This window comes from Neoarius graeffei, chromosome 10, assembly GCF_027579695.1.
Source record: "Neoarius graeffei isolate fNeoGra1 chromosome 10, fNeoGra1.pri, whole genome shotgun sequence".
Lineage (NCBI taxonomy): Eukaryota > Metazoa > Chordata > Actinopteri > Siluriformes > Ariidae > Neoarius > Neoarius graeffei.
Window position 1 is genome coordinate 1,540,593 of NC_083578.1, and position 16,777 is coordinate 1,557,369.

Consider the following 16,777-nt stretch of genomic DNA (forward strand, 5'->3'; position numbering starts at 1 on the left):
TACCTCAAATAGTGAAGGCTACAGCAGGGGGCGGAGCAATATATAGTAATAAGCAAAAAAAAATTATCTGACCAAAAAGTTTCAGTTTGTTTATTAAATATGACTGCTGTGTAATAGTGTAAATGAGACAATCATGAGAAATAATAGAATAAAATAAAAGATACCCAGTATTAAAGGAACTAAAGCCAAGCTGGAACAAAGCTGATAACCATCACAGTATTCCAACATCAGACTCGTGGCATGAAGTTTTACCTGCTCAGAATTTGCCTCCATTTTTTACTGGAAGTACTGACAAATCTCAGGTGAGTTCCGAGATACAAATATAAATCTGGACTCTGATTGGTCAGAAGGTGTTGATTAATTCTCTATAACAGCAGCTCTGACAGTAGTGCAGGTTTATATTAATGAACTCATTCTCATGCATTATGGTTTCTATAGTAGCTCATTCACAGGGATGTGGACAGCAGATGCTCCACTGATAATAAACAGATGAAAAAAGTGTGTAATTGTTGATATGGTGAAGTTTTCTGTAATGTGTTTATGTGATGTTTCTGTAAGGAGTCTCCAGTGTCAACTCTGTGTAACAGTCAGAGGTGAAGATGGAGCTTTAAGTTTTATGACATCTTCAGGACAGAGGAGTTTACACTTCTTTACAGTTTCTCAGGAACATGACAAACTGTGTTTTTTTCTTATTAATTTTAAGAGAGAGAATAAAAAGAGACTGATGAAGGAACTACTGTTTATAGCTGCTATAATATTAGCGACAACAGGAACTCACTTGGTTCAAAATTGTAATCATTGCTGTGGTAGCTGTTAGAGGAATAAATCACAAGGGGACATGCTGTTAAGGAAACTAATCTTCAGGGTCATAACAGTCACTTAACAGGAACATGATGCTTTAATGACGAAGAACATTCCTATAGCTAATCCCAGTATTCCAACAGCAATTCCCACTGCAAACACCACCACTGGAGTTACACACTGAATTAACACTGGTTCATCTGTGGAACACACACACACACACACACACACACACACACACACACACACACACTGAGTCAGTGTTATGAAGTAAAATAAAGTGAAATAAATCCAGTGAAGATGTTTCTCACCCCATGTTCTGGTCTGAGGTGAGTCCAGAGCTTCATGCTCCACCGTGCAGCTGTATTCATCTCCTTCAGTCGGAGAACTCGTCAGGATGGAGAATGAATTGAAGGTTCCGTCTGTGTTCATTGAAAGCTGGCTGTTGTACACTCCCTCTGTCACTGACTCACCGTTCCTCATCCAGTTAACTTTGATGTGTGGAGGATAGAAATTCTTCATAAAGCAGATGAAGTTATTTTCTACTCCAGGCACCACATTGTGTTTTGGGTAGATGCTGACCTCTGGAGGCTCTGAAAAAAAAAGCAAGTCACATTTTTAGACAAAACATAAGCAAGTACAGATACAAGGTTAAATGTTCCTAATAAAGTGTCCACTGAGTGAACATCTATTTAACACTGAGCACACTCTGAGTATTATTTTTTTATTATACAGTGAGAATAGTTACACATGAACAATGTCAAGCTTTTGTTTTGGTTCAAATGTTGACTATAAATATGGGAGGAGAAAACAAGAAAATAATGTCAGTTAAAAATCATCATGTAGTAGCATGGGTGTGGTCAAGCATCAGCTGTGGGCGGTGAGGAGTCAGGTAGACCCAGCAGGTAACGCGTGATGAGTTGTACCTGTGTGTGGCAGCGGGGGCGTGGTCAAGTGTCGGTCTGTCAATGGAGGGTGGAGTCAGGGAAGGTAAGTGGCAGAATCACTGCACCTGATGTGAGTTAACCTGTATTTGTGTGTCTTCCCCAGTGACCGCGCCCTATAAAAAGGAGAGAGAGAGCAGAGAAAGGGAGCTCTCTCCTGACCCGAATGCATGTGTGAGAGACTGAATGAGCTGAAAAGCCACACATCATTAAAAATAGAAGAGTTTCTGAGAACTCAGTTCTGGCCTGTCGTACTTCTGTGCTCCACCCACCTGCTTTGGTTCTACAGTGGTGCCGAAACCCGGGATGGAGCGCAGAAGGAGACAGCCCCATGGAGTCCTCCCCCTTCAAGGACCTGGTCCATGCCCTCGCCTTGGCCCAACAGAGCCAGCACCAGGCGCTGGTCACACTCCGGAAGGAGCAAGAACAATGGTTTGAAGCCCTGGTGCTGGCACAGCAGGAACATCGCCAGGCATTCTGGCACCTGCTCGCGTCAGCAGGGTCCACCATCACCACTGCCACGGACCCTCCCCACCTCACCGTAACGAAGATGGGTCCGCACAATGACCCTGAAGCCTTCCTCGCTCTTTTTGAGCAGGCAGCAGAGGCGTGGGTTTGGCCGGTGGAACAGCACGTGGCGCGCCTCCTCCCCCTGCTAACGGGCAAGGCGCAGCTAGCCGCACTACAGCTCCCCGCCGACAGCCGGCTGGTCTACGCCGACCTCTGCAGGGCCATCCTCCAACGTGTGGGGCGCACCCCAGAGCAGCAACGGCAGTGCTTCTGCACACTGCGCCTGGAGGAGGTCGGCCAGCTGTTCGCGTTTGGCCAGCAACTCCGGGACGCCTGCTGGTGGTGGCTGAGGGCTGACAACCGTGACGCCGAGGGAATCATCAACCTGGTGGCGCTGGAACAATTCATCGCCCAACTTCCGGAAGGAACAGCAGAGTGGGTCCAGTGCCATCGCCCGGCATCACTGGTTCAGGCCGTCGAGCTGGCGGAGGACCATACGGCGGCTGTTCCGATGGCAGGACAGCGTGTCTCCTCTTCTCCCCTCTCTTATCTCTCTCTCTCCCCTTCTGTTTCTCGTCCTCACCCCATTCCCCCACTGCGGAGGCGGGGGCCAGCTCCACCCCAGCCGGCCCGCCACACCCGCGGTGCCCTACCGTTTCCTATTTCCATGTCTGTGTCTTCCCCCCCCCCTCAGGTGAGTGAGCTCCGAAACACCAGTGCAGAGGGAGAGCCTGGGCCAGTATGCTGGCACTGCGGGGAGCCGGGGCACCTCCAGCATCAGTGCTCGGCGATGGAGCTGGGCGTGGTGGTCAGGATCCCCAATGCACCAGAGACCGCCCTTGATCGGGCCGGAGTGTATTGCATACTGGTGAGTATCCAAGGGGATATGTATCAGGCTTTGGTGGACTCCGGTTGTAATCAGACCTCAATCCACCAAAGCCTGGTGCAAGACGAGGCATTGGGGAAAGCACAATTGGTGAAGGTGTTGTGTGTGCACGGGGATGTTCACAACTACCCTTTAGTGTCGGTCCACATTCTATTTCGAGGGGAGAAATTTAGAGTAAAGGTGGCGGTTAATCCTCGCTTTACCCACTCGATAATTTTGGGGACTGATTGGTCGAGATTTTGTCAGTTTGGGAGTTTGGCAGTTTGGGTCACTCACCAACGTGTTGTGACAGTACTCCTCCTACTCCTGTTTCAGATGTGTCCACCTCCACAAACCCTTTATCAACATCGGTAATTGAGAGTTCCTAGTGGTTAATTAGCTCTAGAAGAGTGGAGACACTGGTTGGAGGGCACAGCACACCCATTCATGATCCTGATAGATCATTAGAACCTCGAGTACTTGAGGATCCACTCATCCTCACTACACTTGTCAGAACCTACCACCATCCTGCCACCTGAATGCTTCCTACAAACTATAACCTGGGACGCAGATAAATAGGTCAGACTGGCACAACCCACAAACCCTTCTGAAAATTGCCCACCTGGACTGTTACATGTTCCGCCCAGACTTCGAGGCAAACTCATCACCTGGGCACACTCATCTCCTGCCACTGGACACCCCAGCAGCCATCGCACCTACCAGCTCCTCCAAATCAAGTATTGGTGGGAAAACATGATTTCTGACATTAATCATGACATCTCCTCATGCTCCGTCTGTGCCCAAGCCAAGGTTCCCAGAGATCCTCCCACTGGCAAACTAAGTCCTCTCTCAGTACCCCAGCAGCCCCGGTCACACATCACTCTTGACTTCATAATTGACTTACCCCAGTCATAAGGCAACACCATCATCCTGGTCATCATTGATAGGTTCTCAAAGACACTCAGACTCATCCCACTACCGGGTTTACCCACTGCACTGGAAACAGCTGAATTGCAATTCACTTACATCTTCCATTACTATAGTATCCCCGAGGACGTTGTCAGTGACCGGGGCCCCCAGTTCATCTCAAGGTTATGGTCATGATTCATGGACAAGCTGGGAGTATCAGTTAGTCTCACATTTGGATAACACCCCCAGTCCAATGGTCAAAAGTCAAAGTCAAAGTAAACTTTATTATCCCAGAAGGGAAATTCAAGTGGTCAAGGTGCTTACATGTACAGACAAGACGTAAGACCAAGTCAACAAAACTTAAGATCAGATAAATAAATGAAAAATAAAAAGATAGATAAATACCCCCCTCTAATTCTATTCCCCTACATACCACACATACACACACGCACACACACACACACACACCAAATCACAGTATCAAGTCCTCTGCAAGGAACTGTGGCCTTCATTAACAATTCTAATTGCAGAGGGAACAAATGACCTGCTGAACCTAGTTGTTCTTATTTTCCTTTGTAGAAATCTCCCCTTACCACGTTTACTTAACTGAAATCTATCATGTAAAGGGTGGGTAGTATCTCCAATAATACTTTCAGCCTTATGTCGTATTATATCTTGAAACAGCTGAGCAGCTGATGTTAGATTGCATCCAATTATCCTACTAGCTGTTTTAATAATACGTTGCAATTTATCCTGATCTTGTTTCCGCATACTACCAAAGACACAGACCAGGCCAAAGGACAAGACACTCTGAAGTACAGACTTATAAAATAACTCTAAAATGCAGGTGTCAACATTAAAACTACATAGTTTCCTTAAAAAAAACATTCTTTGCTGAAGTTTCTTTACTTTGACAGCGGCACATTTGTCAAACCTCAACTGATCATCAATCTCAACCCCCAAATATTTGTAGGTGTTAACTCTGTCTATCACTATATTATTGACGACTGTATTTGGTACTACTTCTGTAATACGTCTGAAATCGATAACCATTTCTTTTGTTTTGCTTGCATTAACATTAATAAAATTGTCAGAGCACCATTTTATAAAGCTCTCTACTTCCTCTTCAAAGCTGGCCATTGATGCCTCCCCTGTTTTTAAGAACCCCACCAGGGCAGTGTCGTCTGCATACTTAAAGTAGGAGTGTGTAGTCTCAAGAGCACGACACTCGTTGGTGTAAAGTGTATAGAGTATGGGGGACAACACACATCCCTGGGGAGCCCCAGTATTAATGACCTTAGCTGTTGAGATAGCCTGATTAAATCTGACCTGCTGAGTCCGGTTTAACAGAAAGTTGTTAATCCATGTGATAAGCCTTGGGTTAACACCTAACTTGATCAGTTTGTCTACCAGTAGGTGGGGTTGGATGGTGTTGAATGCACTGCTGAAGTCAATGAAAACAATCTTAACAAAGCTGTAAGCCTCCTCTAGATGTTCAAATATGCTATTAATCATAGTCAGCAGTGCATCCTCCACCCCCCGCCTTGGCTGGTATGCAAACTGGAAAGGGTCCAAAGATGATGCTACCTCACTAAGCAGATGTTTCAATATAATTTTCTCCAAGCATTTCATGGGCACTGAGGTTAATGCAACAGGTCTTAGATCATTCATCTCTTTGGGCCTGTTATTCTTAGGTACCGGTACAATCAAAGACTGTTTCCACTGCGCAGGGATTAATCCTGTTTCTACTGACTTCTGAAACAGCATTTGAAAAGGAAAAGCAAGAGAATGGGCACATGTACGCAGCAACTTACAGCTAATACCATCTGGACCTTGGGACTTATTAATATTAACACGTAAAAACAGTTCTTTAACCTCCTCAGTGCTGATTTGTATGTCACGAAATTGCATAGTTCTGACAGCATCCATTGCCAGTTCCTGCTGAGTTGAGTAGTCGACATTGTCAAACCTACAATAAAAAGTGTTTAAATCATCTGAAAAAGCATTGTCATCTAAAACAGTCAAGTTCTGCATTTTAGGTTTATATCCAGTCAAAATTTGTAATCCCTGCCAAGCCTTTCTAGCGTCATGGTTGAAAAGTGACTGAATCTTGTTCTTATAAGCAGTCTTGCAGTCCAGTATTTTCTTTTTAATATTTTTCTGTACCGATCTAATGTCCTCCTTTGAGCCTCCAGATTTGAACAGCCTCTTTTTATGGTTTAATAGTTCTTTAAGTTCAGGAGTAATCCATGGTTTATTGTTTGGATAACATTTCACGATCTTTTTTGGCACAATAATGTCCTCGCAAAAGTGAATGTATCCCGAAACTGCCAGCGCGGCATCATTAATGTCCAACGAAGCGTCAATCAGAAGTTCCCAATCAGTGCAGTCTAGACAGTCTCTTAAAATATTACATGCATCAGTGGTCCAACACTTTACCTCTTTTTTCTTTATTTTCTCTCTGCGCAACAGAGGTTGATACGTTGGTGTTAGACGGATCATGTTGTGGTCCGACTTTCCGAGTCCCGGCAGGGCCGTCGCGTAGTAGGCTTTCTCCAGGTTGCCATAACATAGGTCTAGGCACGCCCCCTCCCGTGTGGGGCATGACACGTATTGATGGTAAGCGGGTAAAATCTCCGCCAGACAACAAAGATTAAAATCCCCAAGTATCAGTTTTGCAGCATCGGGCGCTTTTGCTTCGGTCAATGTCACTAGTTCATGTATAATGTTGCCAGCTTCCTTAATGTCCGCCGAAGGTGCAATGTAAACAATAAAAAGGCAAATCTGGTGTATTTCACGGGGCATATAGTAAGGTCTTAGATTTACCGATAGCAGTTCAATATCTTTAGTACAAAGTTTATATTTCACGGTGATGTGCGCTGGGTTGCAGTACCTGTTGTTATTGAACACGCACACTCCTCCACCGTTTGTCTTCCCGGAGTTTGAGTCACGGTCTGCCCTCAACAGCGTGAAGCCTTCAAGTTCAACAGATGAATCGGGATCTGACTCAGTCAGCCAGGTTTCTGATAAACAAATCAGGCATGATTGCCGGTAGTCAGCCAGGTGTTGCGCACAGGCACGAAGTTCGTCAGTTTTATTACGAATGCTTTGTACATTCCCAAACATAATGGTCGGCAAAGGTGGCCTGAATGGCCTCCTTTTAAGTCGAGCTCGCACTCCCCCTTTCCGCCCACGTTTTCGCCTTGGCTTGTTGCCTGGAGAAGATGGTGTTGGTAATCCAATAAGTTCATCTCGGGGAAGAGAGGAAACCGCTTCTCTGATGTTTAGCAGGGCCTCTCGACTGTAGGTGATTTTAAGTTGAACACTCTCTGAAAGCCCAGTCGCCAGCACCGTGTAGTCCAGGAAGCACAATATTAAAACTAAAAGAAGAAACACTTCAACGTTTCGCCTCATCTTAAAATAATGTGAATATTTATACTCAATTCACACGGTTTAAAAGAAATAATGTGAATGTTATACTACTCAATTCACACGGTTTAAAACACAAACTAAGTCAAACAAAACGAACAGACATACTACAAACAAGACGTACACCTGACCGTGTCGCCGCAACGAGCATGCGCCACCCCCCGAGCAATGTGCCAAGCAGAATGAGCTAATCAAGAAGTAGGCTGATTCCTCCATATATACTGCATGAGAAACCAGAAGGATTGGGCATGATTCCTTCCCTGGGCTGAGTATGCACAAAACTCTCTTAAACATTCAGCCTTTCAGCTAACCCTGTTCCAGTGCATACTCAGATACCAACCTCCATTCTTTCCATGGGACGTCACCCCTACGCAAATTCCAGCCATTGACTCCTGGTTCCAGAGGAGCCAACAGATATGGGAGGAGGTACATCAAAGACTGGAGAACATCAATGCCAAGTACAAACACTATGCCCACAAACACAGAAGCACCACTCCCGAGTATGCCCCAGGTAATAGAGTATGGGTTTCCACCAAGGACTTCAGAAGTCCCGACTCCTGTAAGAAGCTACAAGCCAGGTTCATCGGTCTGTTCAAGATAACATGCAGCATTAACAAGGTCTTGTACAGGCTCAAGATTCCTCCTCACAGCAAGATGGCACCCACATTTCACATCTCATGCCTCAAACCTGCTATCCAAGGTCCCCTAGCCTCAGACACACCCACCCAAGAAACCCCCTCCCCAGACGTTAAAGGCGAACTGATCTACCAAGTCAAGGAGATCCTCAATTCCCACCACAGATGGGGACAACTCGAGTACTTGGTCAACTGGGAGGGCTACGGCCCTGAGGAGCAATGTTGGGTCAGCTCCAGAGACATCTTAGACTCCCTTCTTAGTCAAGAGTTCCACAGCGAGCACCCTGAAAATTCTGCACCGAAAAAGAGAAGTTGACCAAGGAAGGAAGTTGCTCCCAGAGGGAGCTTCTCTGGGGGGTGTTTCTGTCAGTAACAGTGTTGAAAACCTGAGTTCGGAGCAGCCTCCAAACATGGCCACTCCGGATTACACTTCCCAAGAGCCACAGCGCCCCCTATCACTGGAATTCTCATGACTTCACCTGCAGCCAATTACCCTGCAATCACCAACCCTACTTAAGCTCAGCATTCACAAACACACCTCACGAAGTATCATTCTGTGTCCCGTACCTGACTATACCAAGCCGTTTGTTTTCCTGACTGACTTCCTGATAAAGACCACTGTTTCATTACCTTCTGACCTTATTTCCTCGTCTCTCCTGCATTGCCCTGTTTACTGATCAATCTACCTACGTCTGTTTCCTGACCATGATTCCTGCCTCGCAATTTGGCTACAGCTGCAGTTTGTGCTGCACCTGCTCTCCCCTGCATCTTTATCCATAAGTGCCTGCATTCTAACACATACAAATAAACTGACTTCACTAGATTTGACAGAACGTATCAGAATGAGTGCATTAATATGAACCTGTGCTAGTGTCAGAGCTGCTGTTATAGAGAATTAATCAACACCTTCTGACCAATCAGAGTCCAGAACGCAGTGTTGTGTGTATGTATATATGCACAGAACAGCCATAACATTAAACCCACTGACAGGTGACGTGAATAACACCGATTATCTCATTACAATGGCACCTGTTAAGGGGTGGGGTTTATTAGGCAGCACGGGAACAGTTAGTTCTTTAAGTTGATGTGTTGGAAGCAGGAAAAATGGGCAAGCATAAGGATCTGAGTGACTTTGACAAGGGCCAAATTGTGATGGTTAGAAGACTGGGTCTTAGCATCTCCAAAATGGCACATCTGGTGGAGCATTCCCAGTATGCAGTGATGAATACTGAACAAAAGTGGTCCAAGGAAGGACAACCAGTGAACCTGTGACAGGGTCATGAGTGTCGAAGGCTCATTGGTTTGCATGGGGCATGAAGGCAAGCCCATATGGTCCAATCCCACAGAAAAGCTTCTGCAGCACAAACTGCTGAAAAAGTTAATGTTGACACCTTTCTGTTTGAGCCATCATGCACTTTTTCAGCAGTTTGTGAACTAATAGGTAGGTACTAACTACTGCATACTGGGAACACCCCACAAGATGTGCCATTTTGGAGATGCTCAGACCCAGTCATCTAGCCATCACAATTTTGGTCCTTGTCAAAGTCACTCAGATCCTTATGCTTGCCTATTTTTCCTGCTTCCAACATATCAACTTCAACAACTGACTGTTCTCTTGCTGCCTAATAAACCCCACTCCTTAACAGGTGTCACTGTAATGAGATAATCAATGTTAGTCTATCCACATTCACTGGATATGAGCAGTTGTGTGCTCTGATTGGCTACTCTACTACTAGGCTATCAGCTCATATACCGGAGCATGTTGCTGAACCAACAAAGGACAAAATAAAAACTACTCGAAAACAAACCCCCCAAAAATACAAAAAAGCAACAAAATATGGAATAAAAGTATTTGATGATAAGAATGTATCTTTTTATTTTTCAAAAATTATTGCATTTTTCACAAATTGCTCCTGTCATTTCGCTGGTTTGTTTACATTCTAAGCAGAAATGATTTTGTCAAACATTTTGTATAAAGTTTTTATGGATTGAATTTGCAAAAAATAAAAATAAAAAAATGCTCTGTTTCTCAAAATCCAGTGAATGTGGAGAGAATAAAACAGTTATTCCACTCAATCTTGTCATACACAGATTATAGCCAACTCGGTGGTACGCGCCTTGTCAGCTATCAGCTCATGTATGACTCGATTTCATGGAATAACTGTTAAATATACACTTCACCTGTCAGTGGTTTTCATGTTATGGCTAGTGTGTGTGTGTATGTGTGTGTGTGTGCATAGTAGTTGTAGCATGAATAGTGTAGTGAGAAACAGAGAAACAGGATGTATTATCAGCTGTACACTATTGGCATTCTCTTAACCAGCTTCGTGAGGGAGTCACCTGGAATGCTTTTCAATTAACAGGGGTGTCTCGTCAGAAGGTAATTAGTGGACGAGTTTCTTGCCTTCTTAATGCGTTTGAGATCAAACAGTAAATAGTAAATAATAAAAATTCATGTAATAAAATAGCTCTATTCCACAACTGTAGTAATCCATATTATGTCAAGAAACTAATAACTGAGTAAAGAGAAACAACATCCATCATTACTTAAGACAGAAAGTGACTTTCAATTCATAAAAATAAAGAAAAAACACTGAATTAGAAGGTGTGTCTAAACTTGACTAGAACTGTACTTAAACTTGTGCAGAATTCAAATAAGTGACTTAGGAACCACTGATTAAAGTTGCTTAAATGTTCAAAAAATATCACAGCTCCTGGGGTTTAAATTACACTGTATACTATAATATAACATGTTCTACTGGGCTTGTTTTAGTTCAGGTCATTAACTTCATAGCTAATAGGCATAGATTAATCTACATATGTTTTGTTTGAGGAGAGTCCAGTTGATAGTTGAACCTCGGATTCAGGAGGAACAATGCAGTTTTCATCCTGATCATGGAACACTGGACCAGCTCTTTACCCTTGCAAGGGTACTGGAGGGTGCATAGGAGTTTGCCCAACCGGTCTACATGTGTTTTGTGGACCTGGAGAAGGCTTACGACCGTGTCCTTCGGGGTGCCCTGTGGGAGCGTGCATTGGGAGTATGGGGTTTGGGGCCCACTGCTGTGGGCCATTCAGACCCTGTATGACCAGAGCAGGAGTTTGGTTTGCATTGCTGGCAGTAAGTCAGACTTGTTCCCGGTGCATGTGGGACTCCACCAGGGCTGCCCTTTGTCACCGGTTCTGTTCATAACTTTTCTAGGCGCAGCCAAGGAGCGGAGTGTGTCCGGTTTGGTGGCATCAGGATCACATCTCTGCTTTTTGTGGATGATGTGGTCCTGTTGGCTTCATTAATCTGTGACCTACAGCATGCGCTGGGACGGTTTGAAGCTGAGTGTGAAGCGGCTGGGATGAGGATCAGCACCTCCAAGTCCATGGCCATGGCGCTCAGCCAGAAACGGGTGGAGTGCCTACTTCAGGTCGGGGGGAGTTGCTACCTCAAGTGGAGGAGTTTAAGTATCTCGGGGTCTTGTTCACGAATGAGGGTAAGGGGGGAGCAGGAATTGGACAGCCGGATCAGGGCAGCATCAGCAGTGATGCGGACGCTAAACCGGTCTGTTCTGGTGAAGAGTGAGCTGAGCCAAAAGGCAAAGCTCCCAATTTACTGGTCCATCTACGTTCCCACCCTCACCTATGGTCACGAGTTGTGGGTAGTGACCAAAAGAATGAGATCACAGATACACGCGGTGAAAATGAGTTTTCTCCGCAGGGTGGGTGGGCTCTCCCTTAGAGACAGGGTGAGAAGCTCGGTCATTCGGGAGAGACTCAGAGTAGAGCCGCTGCTCCTCCACATCAAAAGGAGTCAGTTGAGGTGGTTTGGGCACCTTGTTAGGATGCCCCCTGGACACCTCCCAGGGGAGGTTCTCTGGGCATGCCCCACCGAGAGGAGACCCTGGAGCAGACCCAGGACATGCTGGAGAGATTACATCTCTCAGCTGGGCTGGGAATGCCTTGGTATTCCCCCGGAAGAGCTGGTGGAGGTGGCTGGGAAGAGGGAAGTCTGGGTTGCTCTGTTTAGGCTGCTACCCCCATGACCCAGACCTGGATAAGTGGCAGAAAATGGACGGATCAATGTTTTTGTTTACAACCCTGATTCCAAAAAAGTTGGGACAAAGTACAAATTGTAAATAAAAACGCAATGCAATAATTTACAAATCTCAAAAACTGATATTGTATTCACAATAGAACATAGACAACATATCAAATGTCGAAAGTGAGACATTTTGAAATTTCATGCCAAATATTGGCTCATTTGAAATTTCATGACAGCAACACATCTCAAAAAAGTTGGGACAGGGGCAATAAGAGGCTGGAAAAGTTAAAGGTACAAAAAAGGAACAGCTGGAGGACCAAATTGCAACTCATTAGGTCAATTGGCAATAGGTCATTAACATGACTGGGTATAAAAAGAGCATCTTGGAGTGGCAGCGGCTCTCAGAAGTAAAGATCACCAATCCCCCTAATTCTGCGCCGACAAAGAGTGGAGCAATATTAGAAAGGAGTTCGACAGTGTAAAATTGCAAAGAGTTTGAACATATCATCATCTACAGTGCATAATATCATCAAAAGATTCAGAGAATCTGGAAGAATCTCTGCGCGTAAGAGTCAAGGCCGGAAAACCATACTGGGTGCCCGTGATCTTCGGGCCCTTAGACGGCACTGCATCACATACAGGCATGCTTCTGTATTGGAAATCACAAAATGGGCTCAGGAATATTTCCAGAGAACATTATCTGTGAACACAATTCACCGTGCCATCCGCCATTGCCAGCTAAAACTCTGTAGTTCAAAGAAGAAGCCGTATCTAAACATGATCCAGAAGCGCAGACGTCTTCTCTGGGCCAAGGTTCATTTAAAATGGACTGTGGCAAAGTGGAAAACTGTTCTGTGGTCAGACGAATCAAAATTTGAAGTTCTTTATGGAAATCAGGGATGCCGTGTCATTCGGACTAAAGAGGAGAAGGACGACCCAAGTTGTTATCAGCGCTCAGTTCAGAAGCCTGCATCTCTGATGGTATGGGGTTGCATTAGTGCGTGTGGCATGGGCAGCTTACACATCTGGAAAGACACCATCAATGCTGAAAGGTATATCCAGGTTCTAGAGCAACATATGCTCCCATCCAGACGACGTCTCTTTCAGGGAAGACCTTGCATTTTCCAACATGACAATGCCAAACCACATACTGCATCAATTACAGCTGCATGGCTGCATAGAAGAAGGGTCCAGGTACTGAACTGGCCAGCCTGCAGTCCAGATCTTTCACCCATAGAAAACATTTGGTGCATCATAAAACGGAAGATATGACAAAAAAGACCTAAGACAGTTGAGCAACTAGAATCCTACATTAGACAAGAATGGGTTAACATTCCTATCCCTAAACTTGAGCAACTTGTCTCCTCAGTCCCCAGATGTTTACAGACTGTTGTAAAGAGAAAAGGGGATGTCTCACAGTGGTAAACATGGCCTTGTCCCAACTTTTTTGAGATGTGTTGTTGTTGTAGGGACAGTCACGTCTCGTCTAAGAACTACAGATCCCATCAACCAATTTCCGCGATGACCTACGTCACACCTAGGCGGGATCACCTACGTCACTTCCTCCATGACTCTATAAGTGACCCGGAAACTTCCAACTCGGCCTCTTTGGTGCTGTGAATCTTGCCGCGGACCGGCACGTTCTACAGACATAAAGAGGCCCGCTCACCAGAACATCTAAAACCAAGACGTCTGCTTTGCAAGAAAGAATTCAGCGCGCTTTCATTTACCACTGGCCACGGTAAACTTCCAAAATCGTGCAATCTAACTCAGATTGAGTTACAACCGGTTTCCTTTCATTTGTTCATTAAGTAACGTTACGACTGCAGCCCAAAGCAGTTAATTTAAAGTTAGAAGTGACCGGATTCCTTCTGACTAAAGCGCTGTGCACATTGTTTGATCAGAGACTTTTCCTCATGAACGCTGAAGTTCAGACCAAGAATTCTCTGCTTTTCCACGGAAGCGACCCACGTGCTCCAGTGAACTCCAGAAGTTTCGGAACATCTCAGCATAATCTTGCATATAAGCAAGATACTGGAAGTAAGACTGGCATTTTGGGCAAAACTAGTCTTAGGAATTAGCTTTATGAAGTAGTGTGAATTTAAACTCAGGAACGGTTTAATTGTGCACACTGTAGACACTCAGGGTTTTGAATTGATCATTGTTCTATTTTTGTTCTCTCAATTGTTAATAGATAGGCTGTTGCATGCTTTGCTATCCTTTCTAACATCCTTTAATTTCATTATTACACATATTTTGACCTCATCAAGATTTCAGTGGATTTAGTAATGTTATAAGCTAGTGGAATTAGCTGCTATGGCTAATTCTTTTGTCTCATTAGCATCCAGGGCTAATTCTATTGTCTCAAGGGACCAAGAGGTTGTCACCCTCCCCCAACACACACACACACACACACCTTAGATAACATTCCAAGCCCTGATTCATTTCAACCTTTACAGCGCATTTTCCCACGCTCACATTCAAACCCTTTTTGTCTCCTCCTTCCCATAATATGCAGTCACGTACGGGACACACACACACACACACACACACACACACACACACACCCCTTTGCTCTCTCTCTCCCCTCGCACACAGACACACGCACACACACATATACACACACACATATGTATTGCTGATCATATTTGAATGTATTCAACTGCTATTACTCATTTTTTTTCCCATTGTTATAATAAATTCAATTATTCTGAAAACTGTGATTGTCTGTTTTTGCTGATATCCTTGAAATCATCCAATCTCAAAGAATTCCAAGGTGTATGAGTGCTATTGGCTGTAGTTTGGTAAGTGATACATTATTGCTGCATTGGTAGTGATCATAATAATTTGGAATATACCATAATTTAGCTGTTTTGATAATTTATTATTAAGCACCAAAATTAAAGGTATTATTACTGAGACTGATTTAATGAGACTGATTTAATGAGATTGATCACTTAGGACCAATCACACCCACATTGTCATGAAATTTAAAATCACCTAATTTTTCTCTTTAAATGATACATTTTCTCAGTTTAAACATTTGATATGTCATCTATGTTCTATTCTGAATAAAATATGGAATTTTGAACCTTCCACATCATTGCATTCCGTTTTTATTTACAATTTGTACTTTGTCCCAACTTTTTTGAAATCGGGGTTGTATTATTACCTACAAAATGACAATATTTATGTTTTATATTTGCCTTAGTTGTTAGGATTTTGCTGGGATTCAAACCTGGGTCGCTGGTATGATGATCCAGCAAGCCCCCACTAGGATGACTCAAATGCAGAGGCATGAGGCAGAAGTAGAAAAAAGTATCAAAAGGTTTATTTACAATTTTTACACTATTTACAATCTAAGGCAAAAACAAAAGTATAATCCAAACGCTCAGAAGATAACCAGGAAAAAAAACAAAAGTTCAAAGAAACAAAGAGCCAAAAAAACAGAAAAGAAGAGGCAAAAATACAAACGCTCAGAGGATCCAAAATGGTAAACACAAAGTCCAAAAAGTCCAAAAGAAAGCAAAGTACAAAAACCACAAAGACATGGGTGAGGAAATCGGAACAGAGGTAACTGGAGCTAAACATAACAACACAAAGACTCCGTGACAAGAGGACTGAACTCAGGGGTATAAATACACAAACTAATTAAGGACAGGGCAGGGCAGGAAACAGGCAATAAGACAAAAACAAAACACAGAACACAGTGGTGACCTCCAGAGGCCCAAAACAAACATGGCCAGAAAAGGAAATAACAGTGGCCTTTAGAGGCCAAAACAGTCCCAGTCCTAACATCAGTGAAATTTAGGGTGTTAAGAAAGCACCACTGCTTATTCTTTGCTTTAAATCATGTATCATTGAATAATAATGATGAACTGGAAACATTTATTAATTCATGTTGGCTCACTGAATAAGAAAAAAGTGTTGCACTCAGATTCATGAAGCATCTCTACTTTAGGAATATTATAGCAAACTGCTTTAAACAATAATAAAATGTTTTTCATTACCGCTGTACTCAGGTGAACTGCCAATCACTGCTATCGCATAATTCATGTCCTGAAGACAGTCATATCTTTCAATAATGGTGAACTCATTCAATTGTGGAAAATCAACTGGGTCTGCAAACGGAGGAAGTCGGCTGATTTGCTGCATGGTGGTGTAATCTGCAAAGATTATTTCATTCCCATCCAGAGTAAATAATTATTGAGATTCATTTACAGAGTCACTGCATGTGATCAGACGAGTGAACTTGTACACAACTGGAGAAGGGAAAAAAACACATTTAAAAATCAGGTTTATGGCTTAAAAACTTTAATGTGATAAAGTGTTATAGTTATTCTATTCTATTCTATTCTATTCTATTCTATTTTTCACTACTTACACTCAGCGTTCACTGGCAGAATCATTGCAATGACAAGAATCACACAGAGCTTCATTGTGTTTGACTCCACTTTACGGTAATGTGTTCAACCTGTCAGAGTCTTCACCTCATACACACACACACACACACATACAGAGAGAGAGAGAGAGAGAGAGAGATCAGATATACTTCCTTATACACCAACCAATCACACTCTGTTTCCTGTATCTACGAGAACATACTGTAGGTTCCAGGGAAAATTAACCCTCATCACTTTTCACACTTGCT

The 16,777-nt window shown here is 43.8% G+C and overlaps 1 protein-coding gene across 2 annotated transcripts; it reads right to left on the reverse strand.

Moving 5' to 3' along the window:
- Window positions 1–774: 774 nt before the first annotated feature.
- On the reverse strand, window positions 775–16,576 carry LOC132892378 (H-2 class II histocompatibility antigen, A-S alpha chain-like). 2 transcript variants are annotated; one of them, XM_060930637.1, is made up of 4 exons: window positions 16,511–16,576; window positions 16,137–16,292; window positions 1,113–1,394; window positions 775–1,001 (listed from the first exon to the last, which is right to left on the reverse strand). In XM_060930637.1, exons 1-4 carry the CDS (start codon window positions 16,563–16,565, stop codon window positions 880–882), a joined length of 615 nt encoding a protein of 204 aa, XP_060786620.1. In that variant the 5' UTR covers window positions 16,566–16,576; the 3' UTR covers window positions 775–879. The 2 variants fall into 2 exon arrangements, with proteins under 2 accessions (XP_060786620.1, XP_060786621.1); XM_060930638.1 differs by having other exon boundaries at window positions 16,137–16,388; window positions 16,511–16,569.
- Window positions 16,577–16,777: the final 201 nt, after the last annotated feature.

What these genes read in the sequence shown, in the direction of transcription:
- LOC132892378 (XM_060930637.1), bottom strand. Translation starts at nt 16,565, where the DNA reads ATGAAGCTCTGTGTGATTCTTGTCATTGCAATGATTCTGCCAGTGAAC. An exon ending in TCTGCCAGTGAACGCTGAGT is followed by an intron (nt 16,293 to 16,510) that starts GTAAGTAGTGAA and finishes TAATCTTTGCAG; the next exon opens with ATTACACCACCATGCAGCAA. An exon ending in ACCTCAGACCAGAACATGGG is followed by an intron (nt 1,002 to 1,112) that starts GTGAGAAACATC and finishes TGTGTTCCACAG; the next exon opens with ATGAACCAGTGTTAATTCAG.